The 15,367-nt window shown below is 42.7% G+C and overlaps 1 protein-coding gene across 4 annotated transcripts in view; it reads right to left on the bottom strand.

Moving 5' to 3' along the window:
- Nucleotides 1-15,367, bottom strand: part of LOC106593032 (transducin-like enhancer protein 4) — a 63,869-nt gene that overhangs the window by 46,418 nt on the left and 2,084 nt on the right. For 2 of the 4 annotated variants that reach the window (XM_045707022.2, XM_045707021.2), the window contains exon 2: nucleotides 14,915-14,959. In XM_045707022.2, coding sequence (XP_045562978.2) covers nucleotides 14,915-14,959 — 45 coding nt within the window. Of the gene's footprint in view, nucleotides 1-2,534; nucleotides 2,835-14,914; nucleotides 14,960-15,367 lie in introns of those variants that run through there. The other 2 variants (XM_045707025.2, XM_045707023.2) reach the window with 1 other exon arrangement.

A 15,367-nucleotide genomic window follows, 5' to 3' on the forward strand; every position in this document is an offset into this window, starting at 1 on the left:
GGCTATGTGCAACACTGCCCACAAAATGAGGTGGAAACTGAGCTGCACTTCCTAACCTCCTGCCAAATGTATGACCATATTAGAGAGACATATTTCCCTCAGATTACACAGATCCACAAAGAATTCAAAAACAAATCCAATTGTGATAAAACTCCCATATCTACTGGGTGAAATACCACAGTGTTCCATCACAGCAGCAAGATGTGTGACCTGTTGTCACAAGAAAAGGTCAACCAGTGAAGAACAAACACCATTGTAAATACAACCCATATTTATGTTTATTTATTTTCCCTTTTGTACTTTAACTATCTGCACATCATTACAACTGTCACGGCTGTCTAGGACCAGTGGAGATGTGGAATCAGGAGCAGGAGGCAGAGGGCCGGAGCAACTGTGTTTTAATAATAATAATTGCAAACGCAATAGCCGTAGGGCACAGGGCGCGTGGCGAAGTCCGCCAGGGGAAAAACACATTCCCAAAATAAGCGCACTGAAAAAAAAAGCGCAAGGGGCGCAGCCCGGCAATATAATGGATAATAACAGCTTACACTCGCAACTGTCCTGAGTGGACAATAAACAATCCCGCACGAGAACCCCAACTGAAAATACACACAAAATAACCCCCCACTAATGACAAACACAAAACAGGTGCGGGATAGACAGACAAAACCAAAAGACACAGAAACAACGATCGGTGGCAGCTAATAGGCCGGCGACGACGACCGCCGAGCGCCGCCCGACCGAGGAGGGGCGCCACCTTCGTTAGATACTGTGACAACAACACTGTATATAGACATAATATGATAGAAAGACAGAGAGAGAAACAGAGAGAGAGAGAGAGAAAGAGAGGCAGAGAGAGAGAGAGCGAGACAGAGCGAGAGAGACAGAGGGAAAAACAGAGAGAGAGAGAGCGAGACAGAGCGAGAGAGAGAGAGAGAGAGAGAGAGAGAGAGAGAGAGAGAGAGAGAGAGAGAGAGACAGAGAGAGAGAGAGACAGACAGAAACAGAGAGAGACAGAGAGACAGAGAGAGAGAGAGAGCGACAGAGCCCACCTCTCCCTACATCAGTGGGCCCAGGCGTTGAGGACCACCTCTCCCTACATCAGTGGGCCCAGGCTTTACAGGACCACCTCTCCCTACATCAGTGGGCCCAGGCTTTACAGGACCACCTCTCCCTACATCAGTGGGCCCAGGCTTTACAGGACCACCTCTCCCTACATCAGTGGGCCCAGGAGTTACGAGGCCCACCTTTCCCTACATCAGTGAGGAGCTACGAGGACCACCTCTCCCTACATCAGTGAGGAGCTACGAGGACCACCTCTCCCTACATCAGTGAGGCGTTACAGGACCACCTCTCCCTACATCAGTGGGCCCAGGCTTTACGAGGACCACCTCTCCCTACATCAGTGGGCCCAGGCATTACGAGGACCACCTGCGCTCCTCCCTCCGCCTTACCCTTTTCAGGCAGCATGTCGCTTATGACCAACATCCCCACACCCAAAACACAGTTGACTACCCGTACTATCATAATCTATATACAGTCTGTCGTCATACTTTGACTTTAAACGATAACTCCAAAGTCTGTTCCGGTGAATCCAAAAACATAAACACCTGTCGCCGAAACGACATAACCTGTTTCAGAGCCGGGTGTTTGAAACGACATGACCTGTTTCAGAGCCGGGTGTTTGAAACGACATGACCTGTTTCAGAGCCGGGTGTTTGAAACGATATGACCTGTTTCAGAGCCGGGTGTTTGAAACGACATGACCTGTTTCAGAGCCGGGTGTTTGAAACGACATGACCTGTTTCAGAGCCGGGTGTTTGAAACGACATGACCTGTTTCAGAGCCGGGTGTTTGAAACGACATGACCTGTTTCAGAGCCGGGTGTTTGAAACGACATGACCTGTTTCAGAGCCCGGTGTTTGAAACGACATGACCTGTTTCAGAGCCGGGTGTTTGAAACGACATGACCTGTTTCAGAGCCCGGTGTTTGAAACAACATGACCTGTTTCAGAGCCCGGGTGTTTGAAACGACATGACCTGTTTCAGAGCCCGGGTGTTTGAAACGACATAACCTGTTTCAGAGCCGGGTGTTTGAAACGACATGACCTGTTTCAGAGCCCGGGTGTTTGAAACGACATAACCTGTTTCAGAGCCCGGGTGTTTGCAACCCAACGGGACAACCTTAATTGAACTTGCAAACTTCCCAAACCGCAATAACTCGCTCTCCAATAGCTCATTGGGAATAAACGGCGGTACATTTGAAATCGTTACCCTTGTTGACGGAGAAAAAAGCGGCGTAACTTGAATAAACATTCCTTTAAGAAGTACGCCGTGCTCAACCATCCAATCAACAAGACGCTCTTCTTTAAGAAGTACGCCTTGCTCAACCATCCAATCAACAAGACGCTCTTCTTTAAGAAGTACACCATGCTCAACCATACAATCAACAAGACGCTCTTCTTCTCTTCTTTAAGAAAAAACACCACCGCTTTATTCATCCGTGACGCATAAGCAACATTCTCATATCCTACCTTCTCTCCCACGGCGACCAGAAACTCCTCCACGGTGACAGTAGATTCAGTAACACACCTAAAGCCGTGCCGAAGTGACAGGGACGGCATCCCCATTCGGGCTGCCATCCCCGCCAAAAACAGGGTGATTTCAACACAACAAAAAAACAACTATATACTTAATTCTACCACAACAAATAAATAAAAATAACGATAACCTTAATCATTCATAGGAAGAGAAAAAAAAAGAGATATCACCAAGAAAGGTGGAAAGGGAAACATAAAAGAAAAACCAAGATATCTAACGCTACACACCACTCACTCACATGCATGCACCAAACACTCCCAGCATGCAGAGAGAGAGAGAGAGAGAGAGAGAGAGAGAGAGAGAGAGAGACTGTTGTCCAGTTGACAATTTTGATTCTCATTATTTTCATATTGTAAACATCCAAAGTAAGCTTTGGGCAATATGTACATTGTTACGTCATGCCAATAAAGCAAATTGAATTGAGAGACATACTTTAACATATAAATTAAAACATCCAACCTTAACACAGTGAAACACCACCTCCTCTGAAAGAGCACTTCGCTGATGGCTAACAAAGCAACACTGAGAACAGTATTGAGTTGCACCCCCTTTATGCCCACAGAAAAGCCTCAATTCGCTAGGGTAATGGACTCTACAAGGGGGCTAAAGCATAACACAGGAATGCTGGCCCACGTTGACTCCAATGCTTCCCACAGTTGTGTCAAGATGACTGGCTAGCGAGACAGAGAGAGAGATGGCTGCCAGGATAACAACCTCTCCCTCAACGTAACCAAGACTAAGGAGATGACTGTGGACTGCAGGAAAAGGAGGACCGAGCGCGCCCCCATTCTCATCGACGGGGCTGTAGTGGAGCAGGTTGAGAGCTTCAAGTTCCTTGGTGTCCACATCACCAACAAACTAGAATGGTCCAAACACACCAAGACAGTCTTGAAGAGGGCACGACAAAGCCTATTCCCCCTCAGGAGACTAAAAAGATTTGTCATGGGTCCTGCGATCCTCAAAAGGTTCTACAGCTGCACCATCGAGAGCATCCTGACTGGTTGCATCACTGCCTGGTACGGCAACTGCTTAGTCTCCGACCGCAAGGCACTACAGAGGGTAGTGCGTACGGCCCAGTACATCACTGGGGCCAAGCTTCCTGCCATCCAGGACCTCTACACCAGGCGGTGTCAGAGGAAGGCCCTAAAAATTGTCAAAGACCCCAGCCACCCCAGTCATAGACTGTTCTCTCTACTACCGCACGGCAAGCGGTACCAGAGTGCCAAGTCTAGGACAAAAAGGCTTCTCAACAGTTTTTACCCCCAAGCCATAAGACTCCTGAACAGGTAATCAAATGGCTACCTGGAATATTTGCATTGTGTGCCCCCCCAACCCCTCTTTTACGCTGCTGCTTCTCTGTTTACTATATATGAATAGTCACTTTAACCATATCTACATGAACATACTACCTCAATAAGCCTGACTAACCGGTGCCTGTATGTAGCCCCTCTACTGTATATAGCCTCTCTACTGTATATAGCCTCTCTACTGTTTATAGCCTCTCTACTGTATATAGCCTCTCTACTGTATATAGCCTCTCTACTGTATATAGCCTCTCTACTGTACATAGCCTCTACTGTATATAGCCTCTCTACTGTATATAGCCTCTCTACTGTATATAGCCTCTCTACTGTTTATAGCCTCTCTACTGTATATAGCCTCTCTACTGTATATAGCCTCTCTACTGTATATAACCTCTCTACTGTATATAGCCTCTACTGTATATAGCCTCTCTACTGTATATAGCCTCTCTACTGTATATAGCCTCTCTACTGTATATAGCCTCTCTACTGTATGTAGCCTCTCTACTGTATATAGCCTGTCTTTTTACTGTTGTTTTATTTCTTTACCTACCTATTGTTCACCCAATACCTTTTTTGCACTATTGGATAGAGCCTTTAAGTTAGCATTTCACTGTAAGGTCCTACACCTGTTGTATTCAGCATTTCACTGTAAGGTCTACTACACCTGTTGTATTCAGCATTTCACTGTGAGGTCTACTACACCTGTTGTATTCAGCATTTCACTGTGAGGTCTACTACACCTGTTGTATTCAGCATTTCACTGTAAGGTCCTACACCTGTTGTATTCAGCATTTCACTGTGAGGTCTACTACACCTGTTGTATTCAGCATTTCACTGTGAGGTCTACTACACCTGTTGTATTCAGCATTTCACTGTGAGGTCTACTACACCTGTTGTATTCAGCATTTCACTGTGAGGTCTACTACACCTGTTGTATTCAGCATTTCACTGTGAGGTCTACTACACCTGTTGTATTCAGCATTTCACTGTGAGGTCTACTACACCTGTTGTATTCAGCATTTCACTGTGAGGTCTACTACACCTGTTGTATTCAGCATTTCACTGTAAGGTCCTACACCTGTTGTATTCAGCATTTCACTGTGAGGTCTACTACACCTGTTGTATTCAGCATTTCACTGTGAGGTCTACTACACCTGTTGTATTCAGCATTTCACTGTGAGGTCTACTACACCTGTTGTATTCAGCATTTCACTGTGAGGTCTACTACACCTGTTGTATTCAGCATTTCACTGTAAGGTCCTACACCTGTTGTATTCAGCATTTCACTGTGAGGTCTACTACACCTGTTGTATTCAGCATTTCACTGTGAGGTCTACTACACCTGTTGTATTCAGCATTTCACTGTGAGGTCTACTACACCTGTTGTATTCAGCATTTCACTGTGAGGTCTACTACACCTGTTGTATTCAGCATTTCACTGTGAGGTCTACTACACCTGTTGTATTCAGCATTTCACTGTGAGGTCTACTACACCTGTTGTATTCAGCATTTCACTGTGAGGTCTACTACACCTGTTGTATTCAGCATTTCACTGTGAGGTCTACTACACCTGTTGTATTCAGCATTTCACTGTGAGGTCTACTACACCTGTTGTATTCAGCATTTTCACTGTAAGGTCTACTACACCTGTTGTATTCAGTTTGATATCAATTTATTTACTTATATTTACCATTTGTATGTGACGTGAACCTCCAGGAGGGTGACCAATGGCGACAGAAAAATAAGAATTGGGTTCTTGATCCCATTTTCTTGACTACGAGCGAAGCTAGCTGGTAAATCTCGCCGAACCCAGTCGGGAGAAAAGCGAAAACATCTTCTCCACAGAGAAAAGCGTTCTGCAGTTATTTGTTTATTTATTTATTTATTTATTATTTGCTGTTCTTTCAGTGAAGTTCTGCCCTCCAGTTCTGATATAGCTGCTGCTACAGCAGTACCAACTTTCTCGAGAGAGCAGCAATTTTTTATGATTCTTCTTCTTCTATGGTATATTTAATGTGCAAATCAAATCAAATGTTATTTCTCACATACACATGGTCATATACAGATGGTTAGCAGATGTTAATGCGAGTGTAGCAAAATGCTTGTGCTTCTCCCCCTACTGTGGGGGATGGGAAACAGGATTCCCGAAAATGGAATACAAAATACCAAAACTAAACTAAATCAAAATGACTATTCTGTAAAATATCTAATAAAACAGATCTGATCCCTACACAGGCTCACGTAGCCTAGTGGTTAGAGCGTTGGAGTAGTAACCGAAAGGTCGGCAAGATCGGATCCCCCGAGCTGACAAGGTAAAAGTCTGTCGTTCTGCCCCTGAACAAGGCAGTTAATCCACTGTTCCTAGGCTGTCATTGAAAATAAGAATTTGTTTTTAACTGACTTGCCTGGTTAAATAAAGGTTAAAAAAAACAGGGGAACCTGGGAGGATAGGTCTTCCGGTGACAGTACCACTTCAGTCTCAAAAACATGTCTGCTGCAGCCACAATAATGTCCAGTTTCTTAGATTTCTTTGAGACTTGTGCTGTACAGTTTATAACTGTGGCAATGAACAAAACAAAATCCACCTTTTTAACACACAGGGTATCTTTTGCCTGGCAGCAAACATTCATTACAGGCTGTGGTGCGTCCACTATCATATCTTCACTAGCATCACTTGTTTCTCAATGATTTTAACGGCCTCCGCATAGGAGACTTTGATTTACCTTTCAAACTTTTGCCACCTCAATCTCCTTCCCCCTTACACCCTTACAGGGCACTCCAGGAACTCGGGATAATGATTCCCACCACAATTACAACACTGTTGTCCTTCCACACACCGTTCTTCAGTAAACCGTCTGCTGCTTGGTCTGCGGTGCTGGTCTGCCTGGTCTTTCTGGTCTGTTTCACAAGTCTTCCCAGAAGTCTCGCAATGTTGCGCCTCTGGGTTTAGAAACTCTGTGCTGTATCCGTGAAGCAAAACAGAATGTAAGCTTGCGAGATCAGGATGGTTCGGGATCGAGATCGGAAGGGTTAGATCCCTGGTCGATTCATTCAAGACCACAAAAAATATGACTTGATTCCGCTTTGCTTGGCACTCAGCATTAAGGAGATGGATTGGGGGTAAGGCCTTACTTTATTAAAATGTATTTTATTTCCCCTTTATTTAACCAGGTAGGCTAGTTGAGAACAAGTCCTTTATTTAACCAGGTAGGCTAGTTGAGAACAAGTCCTTTATTTAACCAGGTAGGCTAGTTGAGAACAAGTCCTTTATTTAACCAGGTAGGCTAGTTGAGAACAAGTCCTTTATTTAACCAGGTAGGCTAGTTGAGAACAAGTCCTTTATTTAACCAGGTAGGCTAGTTGAGAACAAGTCCTTTATTTAACCAGGTAGGCTAGTTGAGAACAAGTCCTTTATTTAACCAGGTTAGGCTAGTTGAGAACAAGTCCTTTATTTAACCAGGTAGGCTAGTTGAGAACAAGTCCTTTATTTAACCAGGTAGGCTAGTTGAGAACAAGTCCTTTATTTAACCAGGTAGGCTAGTTGAGAACAAGTCCTTTATTTAACCAGGTAGGCTAGTTGAGAACAAGTCCTTTATTTAACCAGGTAGGCTAGTTGAGAACAAGTCCTTTATTTAACCAGGTAGGCTAGTTGAGAACAAGTCCTTTATTTAACCAGGTAGGCTAGTTGAGAACAAGTCCTTTATTTAACCAGGTTAGGCTAGTTGAGAACAAGTCCTTTATTTAACCAGGTAGGCTAGTTGAGAAGAAGTCCTTTATTTAACCAGGTTAGGCTAGTTGAGAACAAGTCCTTTATTTAACCAGGTAGGCTAGTTGAGAACAAGTCCTTTATTTAACCAGGTAGGCTAGTTGAGAACAAGTCCTTTATTTAACCAGGTAGGCTAGTTGAGAACAAGTCCTTTATTTAATTTAACCAGGTAGGCTAGTTGAGAACAAGTCCTTTATTTAACCAGGTAGGCTAGTTGAGAACAAGTCCTTTATTTAACCAGGTAGGCTAGTTGAGAACAAGTCCTTTATTTAACCAGGTAGGCTAGTTGAGAACAAGTCCTTTATTTAACCAGGTAGGCTAGTTGAGAACAAGTCCTTTATTTAACCAGGTTAGGCTAGTTGAGAACAAGTCCTTTATTTAACCAGGTAGGCCAGTTGAGAACAAGTCCTTTATTTAGCCAGGTAGGCTAGTTGAGAACAAGTCCTTTATTTAACCAGGTAGGCTAGTTGAGAACAAGTCCTTTATTTAACCAGGTAGGCTAGTTGAGAACAAATTCTCATTTACAACTGCGACCTGGCCAAGATAAAGCAAAGCAGTTCGACAACATACAACAACACAGAGTTACACATGGAATAAACAAACATACAGTCAATAATACAATAGAAAAAGTCTATACAGTGTATGCAAATGAGGTAGGATAATGGAGGTAAGGCAATAAATAGGCCATATTGGCAAAATAATTCCAATATAGCAATTAAACACTGGGGTGATAGATGTGCAGAAAATGAATGTGTAAGTAGAGATACTGTGGTGCAAAGGAGCAAAAATAAATAAATACAATATGGGGATGAGGTAGATTGGATGGGCTATTTACAGATGGGCTATGTACAGGTGCAGTGATCTGTGAGCTGCTCTGACAGCTGGTGCTTAAAGTTAGTGAGGGAGATATGAGTCTCCAGCTTCAGAGATTTTTGCAATTCGTTCCAGTCATTGGCAGCAGATAACTGGAAGGAAAGGCGGCCAAAGTAGGAATTGGATTTGGGGGTGACCAGAGAGATATACCTGCTGGAGCGCGGGCTACATGTGGGTGCTGCTATGGTGACCAGCGAGCTGAGATAAGGCGGGGCTTTACCAAGCAAAGACTTATAGATAACCTGAAGCCAGTGGGTCTGGCGACGAATATGAAGCGAAGGCCGGTCAACGAGAGCGTAGAGGTCGCAGTGGTGGGTAGTATATGGGGCTTTAGTGTCAAAACGGATGGCACTGTGATAGACTGCATCCAATTTGTTGAGTAGAGTGTTGGAGGCTATTTTGTAAATGACATCGCTGAAGTCAAGGATTGGTAGGATAGTCAGTTTTACTAGGGTATGTTTGGCAGCATGAGTGAATGATGCTTTGTTGCGAAATAGGAAGCCGATTCTAGATTTCATTTTGGATTAGGAGATGCTTAATGTGAGTCTGGAAGGAGAGTTTACAGTCTAACCAGACACCCAGGTATTTGTAGTTGTCCACGTATTCTAAGTCAGAACCATCCAGAGTAGTGATGCTAGTCGGGCGGGCAGGTGCGGGCAGCGATCGGTTGAAGAGCATGCATTTAGTTTTACTTGCATTTAAGAGCCGTTGGAGGCCACGGAAGGAGAGTTGTATGGCATTGAAGCTCGTCTGGAGGTTAGTTAACACAGTGTCCAAAGAAGGGCCAGAAGTATACAGAATGGTGTCATCTGCGTAGAGGTGGATCAGAGAATCACCAGGAGCAAGAGCGACATCATTGATGTATTCAGAGATGAGAGTCGGCCCGAGAATTGAACCCTGTGGCACCCCCATAGAGACTGCCAGAGGTCCGGACTGTAGGCCCTCCGATTTGACACACTGAACTCTGAGAAGTAGTTGGTGAACAAGGCGAGGCAGTCATTTGAGAAACCAAGGCTGTTGAGTCTGCCGATAAGAATGTGGTGATTGACAGAGTCGAAAGCCTTGGCCAGGTCAACAGACTAGTGTCCTGTCCAGACGGTGTACTTGTACATGCCTCGCACTACAGAATCAGGAGATGGGCTCCTGCCCCTACGGGCCATTCTGGATCGGACTAGGCTAACTTGTTATTTATTTTTAAGCCTTATTTACCTACCTACTTATAACAGTAGCAGCAGCAGCGACTATAGAAACAGGTATATTGATTGTGCGTCTGATTTTGAATTTGACGCCGATACTGGAGTCTGGCTCTGCGCTTGAGGGCTGACTGATTCCTCTCTCTATTCACAGTTGCAATAAAAAATGCTCAGTTGTTGGGCATTGGCATCTCAGTGTAGCATCAGTTATAAATGGTTCGATGCCATTTTGTCTGGCAGTACAATGTGGGTGATCCAATGGCTTACCAACCATTTAGAATCTGGTAGCTGTATGCTATGCTCACACCTCCATTGAATTCATAGCTGGCTTGATACTGGCTCATACGAGTACGAATTACCGACATCAGAAATGTAAATTAAAATGTCAAAATACTAATATGAATAGCCTATACAGGAAGCACAGGAACAGTCTTGAAAACATTTTATAATAACAGGAAGGGAAATTAATCTCTGTCACAGTTCATATGAAGCCAAAGTCATATAAAATACCAAAGCTGTCGGAAACATGGAAGACATGCATTTTAGGAGAACAATGAATTTGAGATCAATAAGCTGCATAATAAAATATTTTTTTTAAAGACTAAAATAAGCACAATCTGCAAATGATAATGCAAAGATGGTGTGATTGTCCCATGAGTCCTAAATGATTGTAATCTTCTCCAAATCCCAACCCATGTAGTCTTCTCCAAGTCCCAACCCATGTAGTCTTCTCCAAGTCCCAACCCGTGTAGTCTTCTCCAAGTCCTAACCCGTGTAGTCTTCTCCAAGTCCCAACCCATGTAGTCTTCTCCAAGTCCCAACCCATGTAGTCTTCTCCAAGTCCTAACCCATGTAGTCTTCTCCAAGTCCCAACCCATATAGTCTTCTCCAAGTCCCAACCCGTGTAGTCTTCTCCAAGTCCCACCCCATATAGTCTTCTCCAAGTCCCAACCCGTGTAGTCTTCTCCAAGTCCCAACCCGTGTAGTCTTCTCCAAGTCCCACCCCATATAGTCTTCTCCAAGTCCCAACCCGTGTAGTCTTCTAAGCACCTGTCAAACTAGTGTTGTGGCAGATTGACTTACAGCAGGGCCAATCCTCCTCCTGTTTAATGTTATGGCAGATTGACTTACAGCAGGGCCAATCCTCCTCCTGTTTAATGTTATGGCAGATTGACTTACAGCAGGGCCAATCCTCCTCCTGTTTAATGTTATGGCAGATTGACTTACAGCAGGGCCAATCCTCCTCCTGTTTAATGTTATGGCAGATTGACTTACAGCAGGGCCAATCCTCCTCCTGTTTAATGTTATGGCAGATTGACTTACAGCAGGGCCAATCCTCCTCCTGTTTAATGTTATGGCAGATTGACTTACAGCAGGGCCAACCCTCCTCCTGTTTAGTGTTATGGCAGATTGACTTACAGCAGGGCCAACCCTCCTCCTGTTTAGTGTTATGGCAGATTGACTTACAGCAGGGCCAATCCTCCTCCTGTTTAATGTTATGGCAGATTGATTTACAGCAGGGCCAACCCTCCTCCTGTTTAATGTTATGGCAGATTGACTTACAGCAGGGCCAACCCTCCTCCTGTTTAGTGTTATGGCAGATTGACTTACAGCAGGGCCAACCCTCCTCCTGTTTAATGTTATGGCAGATTGACTTACAGCAGGGCCAACCCTCCTCCTGTTTAGTGTTATGGCAGATTGACTTACAGCAGGGCCAACCCTCCTCCTGATCCTACTAATCAACATCAGGAAATGGTTGTAGTTGGCCGTCCCTACAGTATGGTGATTAGAGCAGTATAACAACCCTACCCCGCAGCCCCTACTTTAAAACGTTGAATTAAAACCTCTACAGGATCGGTGTCCCGGTTGAGCTAAGGTAGGCTAATGTGATTAGCATGAGGTTGTAAGTAACAGGAACATTTCTCAGGACATAGACATATCTGATATGGTCAGAAAGCTTAAATTCTTGTTAATCTAACTGCACTTTCCAATTTACAGTAGCTATTACAGTGAAATAATACCATGCTATTGTTTGAGGAGAGTGCACAGTTATGAACTTGAAAATGTATTAATAAACCAATTAGGCACATTTGGGCAGTATTGATACAAAAGTTCAACAGAAATGCAATGGTTCATTGGGTCAGTTTAAAATTTTGCACATACACTGCTGCCATCTAGTGGCCAAAATCTAAATTGCGCCTGGGCTGGAATAATACATTATGGCCTTTCTCTTGCATTTAAAAAATGACGGTACAAAGAAAATACAAAAAAAATGCATGTTTTTTTTCTTTGTATTATCTTTTATCAGATCTAATGTGTTATGCTCTCCTACATTGATTTAACATTTCCACAAACTTCAAAGTGTTTCCTTTCAAATGGTATCAAGAATATGCATATCCTTGCTTCAGGTCCTGAGCTACAGGCAGATAGATTTGGGTATGTCATTTTAGGAGAAAATTGAAAAAAGTGTTGGATCCTTATTAACCACTAGGCTACCTACAGCCCCTAGATCTGATGTAGCATCTGATCAATCAATCAATGCACATGCAAAAACACAGATATTGAAACAATTAAGAAAATCAACCTGCTATAGAGCATGCTGGGAAATATGACATTGATGGGTGTGGTTTTGAGTATTTTACTCTACACAGAGTAAAAATGACACACTCCAACACTGGGGTTCTTTTACACCACCAAAGAGTGTCACATTTACCTCTTTGTTACACTAAAATATTACAATGAAAAATCAACACTAGGTAACAATTTGCTGGATACAAATATTCTCATACAGGTACAGTTTAAAACATTCTCACACCTATATTTTTTAACTCTAGAGGGTTAAAGTTTAAACACTGATGTAAACACTAACATTTAAGGCACTAATTAAAAGAAAGAACAGAAAATACAATAAAAATCTGATTCAGAATCAGAAAGGTTCAATTTAGAACCTAGTTAGAACCTTCTGGCCTTCCAAAGAATCATCAAGAACCCTATCTTCCAGAAACTGTTCTTAGGATGAAAAATGGTTTTAGGTTGAACCATTTGCCTTATAAAGAACCCTCATCATCCAAAATGTGATGAAAATGGTTCTTGGTAGAATCCTATCCCTTGGTAGAGAACGCTTTTGGAGCGTTGTGTATGTGGGGTTGCTGTATGTGTGCAATGTATGTGTGCAATGTCAGCCAATGTTAGATTTGAACTGTTTTGTAAGCATCATGGCTAGCTAGCTAGATGAAGCCTAGCTAGTTAGCTAGCTAGCTAGAAGATGAATAGGCTTAAAAATGATCTCTGGTACTCCCTAGCAAGCAACGCATTAGCAAGCAAGCTAGCTAGCTAAATAAATTATCTGCAAGTGAGCTAGCTAGCTAGCTATTTAGCTAATATTAGCTAGTTAACATGACTCAATGACGGTAGCATATTCTCCCTGGCTGAGAAAAATAATAATAAGATTAACACTTACTGAACGTTCATATCAACCTTGTTGTAACTAGGCAAGATAACTTAGCTATGCTAGTTTAGCTAGCCGAATTTACGGAAGCTTAGCAGGCCGATGCTAACTAGCTAGCATCAGCTAATTTTGTTTGATTGGACAGTTTGTTCAGTCAATCCAAACTTTATGTTAATCAAATTTACTTGAGAGTCACCCTTGATCGTTTTACTCCTCCATGCTCAATCCCATGCAGAAAGAACAAGCTACTAGTCTAAAAAAACGACTGATAGATACCAGCAAGATCAGGAAGTCATGAATCCTTCAAAATAAAAGTACTTTTCTGTAAACTGTGTAAATTAATATTATCATAACAATCGTCGGATATCATAAAAATGGAACACATTTTTATATGGGTGATCAAACACGCGCATTCCTAAAACTAACTATGTCATATATTTGTTTTTATACATAATAATTCAGCCTAAATGGGAACATGAGAACTGAGGAAGTCCTAATATGGATGCCATGATTAAGATTTGCGTACTGATCTGTAAAACGCGACTCACGACAATATACGAGCCGGCTCACGACAGTATACGAGCCGACTCACGACAATATACGAGCCGACTCACGACAATATACGAGCCGACTCACGACAATATACGAGCCGACTCACGACAATATACGAGCCGACTCACGACAACATACGAGCCGACTCACAAACATACGAGCCGACTCACGACAATATACGAGCCGACTCACAAACATACGAGCCGACTCACGACAACATACAAGCCGACTCACGACAACATACGAGCCGACTCACAAACATACGAGCCGACTCACGACAACATACGAGCCGACTCACAAACATACGAGCCGACTCACAACAATATACGAGCCGACTCACAACAATATACGAGCCGACTCACAACAATATACGAGCCGACTCACAACAATATACGAGCCGACTCACAACAACAGGAGAGCAGTCACAAACATGTCAAATGCATGTAAAAAAACGTAATCTGTGGAGCCACATGTTGTCACATTCACAAACCCCGCCATCTGACCACTGCTGTGTTTGCAAAGTAAATAATATGTTTGTAAAATGTGCCGTGGTAACCAGAAAAAACCTGCCTTGCATTTCTTTGGTAGTCATCATTTGTTTTGGTTAATGATGACTCATTTGCTTTTGGATCTTGCCATACTGTATGTTGGTGTAAATGATAAGGGCATATTTACAGATTGTTATTTTTTATTAAAAGTTTTGTTCTATATGTGCACAACACATCTTTTGTTTAGGACTCACTGCTTCTATGTTTTAAACATGATGAAAATCTATCTCTCTCCCTATCTAATCTATCTCCCTATCTAACCTCTCTATATAATCTAATCTCCCTATCCAATCTAACCTCCCTATCTAACCTCCCTATATAATCTAATCTCCCCATCTAATCTAACCTCCCTATCTAACCTCCCTATCTAACCTCCCTATCTATCTATCTATCTATCTATCTATCTATCTATCTATCTATCTATCTATCTATCTATCTATCTATCTATCTATCTATCTATCTATCTATCTATCTATCTATCTATCTATCTATCTATCTATCTATCTAATCTATCTCCATACACTTACATTTTAAACACTGCAGCCGAGACACAGACACACACACACACACACACACACACACACACACACACGCATTCATTTTAAGACTCACTCAGTCTAATTTCCTACCTGTTTGTGCATCTCAATGTTGAGTCCATAAGACATCTCATAGTACTGAAAGACAAAGACAAACATTTATCTTCAGTGTCTATCATTTTCTACTTTCTTTTTCTCACACAGTAGAATCTCACAGACAGTAGAACCACACAGTAGAATCTCACAGACAGTAGAACCACACAGTAGAATCTCAGTCAGTAGAATCTCACAGACAGGAGAATCTCACAGACAGGAGAATCTCACAGACAGTAGAATCTCAGACAGTAGAATCTCAGACAGTAGAATCTCAGACAGTAGAACCACACAGTAGAATCTCACAGACAGTATAACCACACAGTAGAACCCCACTGTAGAATCTCACAGACAGTAGAACCACACAGTAGAATCTCACAGACAGTATAACCACACAGTAGAACCCCACTGAAGAATCTCACACACAGTAGAACCACACTGTAGAATCTCACA

This window comes from Salmo salar, chromosome 24, assembly GCF_965601325.2.
Source record: "Salmo salar chromosome 24, fSalSal1, whole genome shotgun sequence".
Classification (NCBI taxonomy): domain Eukaryota; kingdom Metazoa; phylum Chordata; class Actinopteri; order Salmoniformes; family Salmonidae; genus Salmo; species Salmo salar.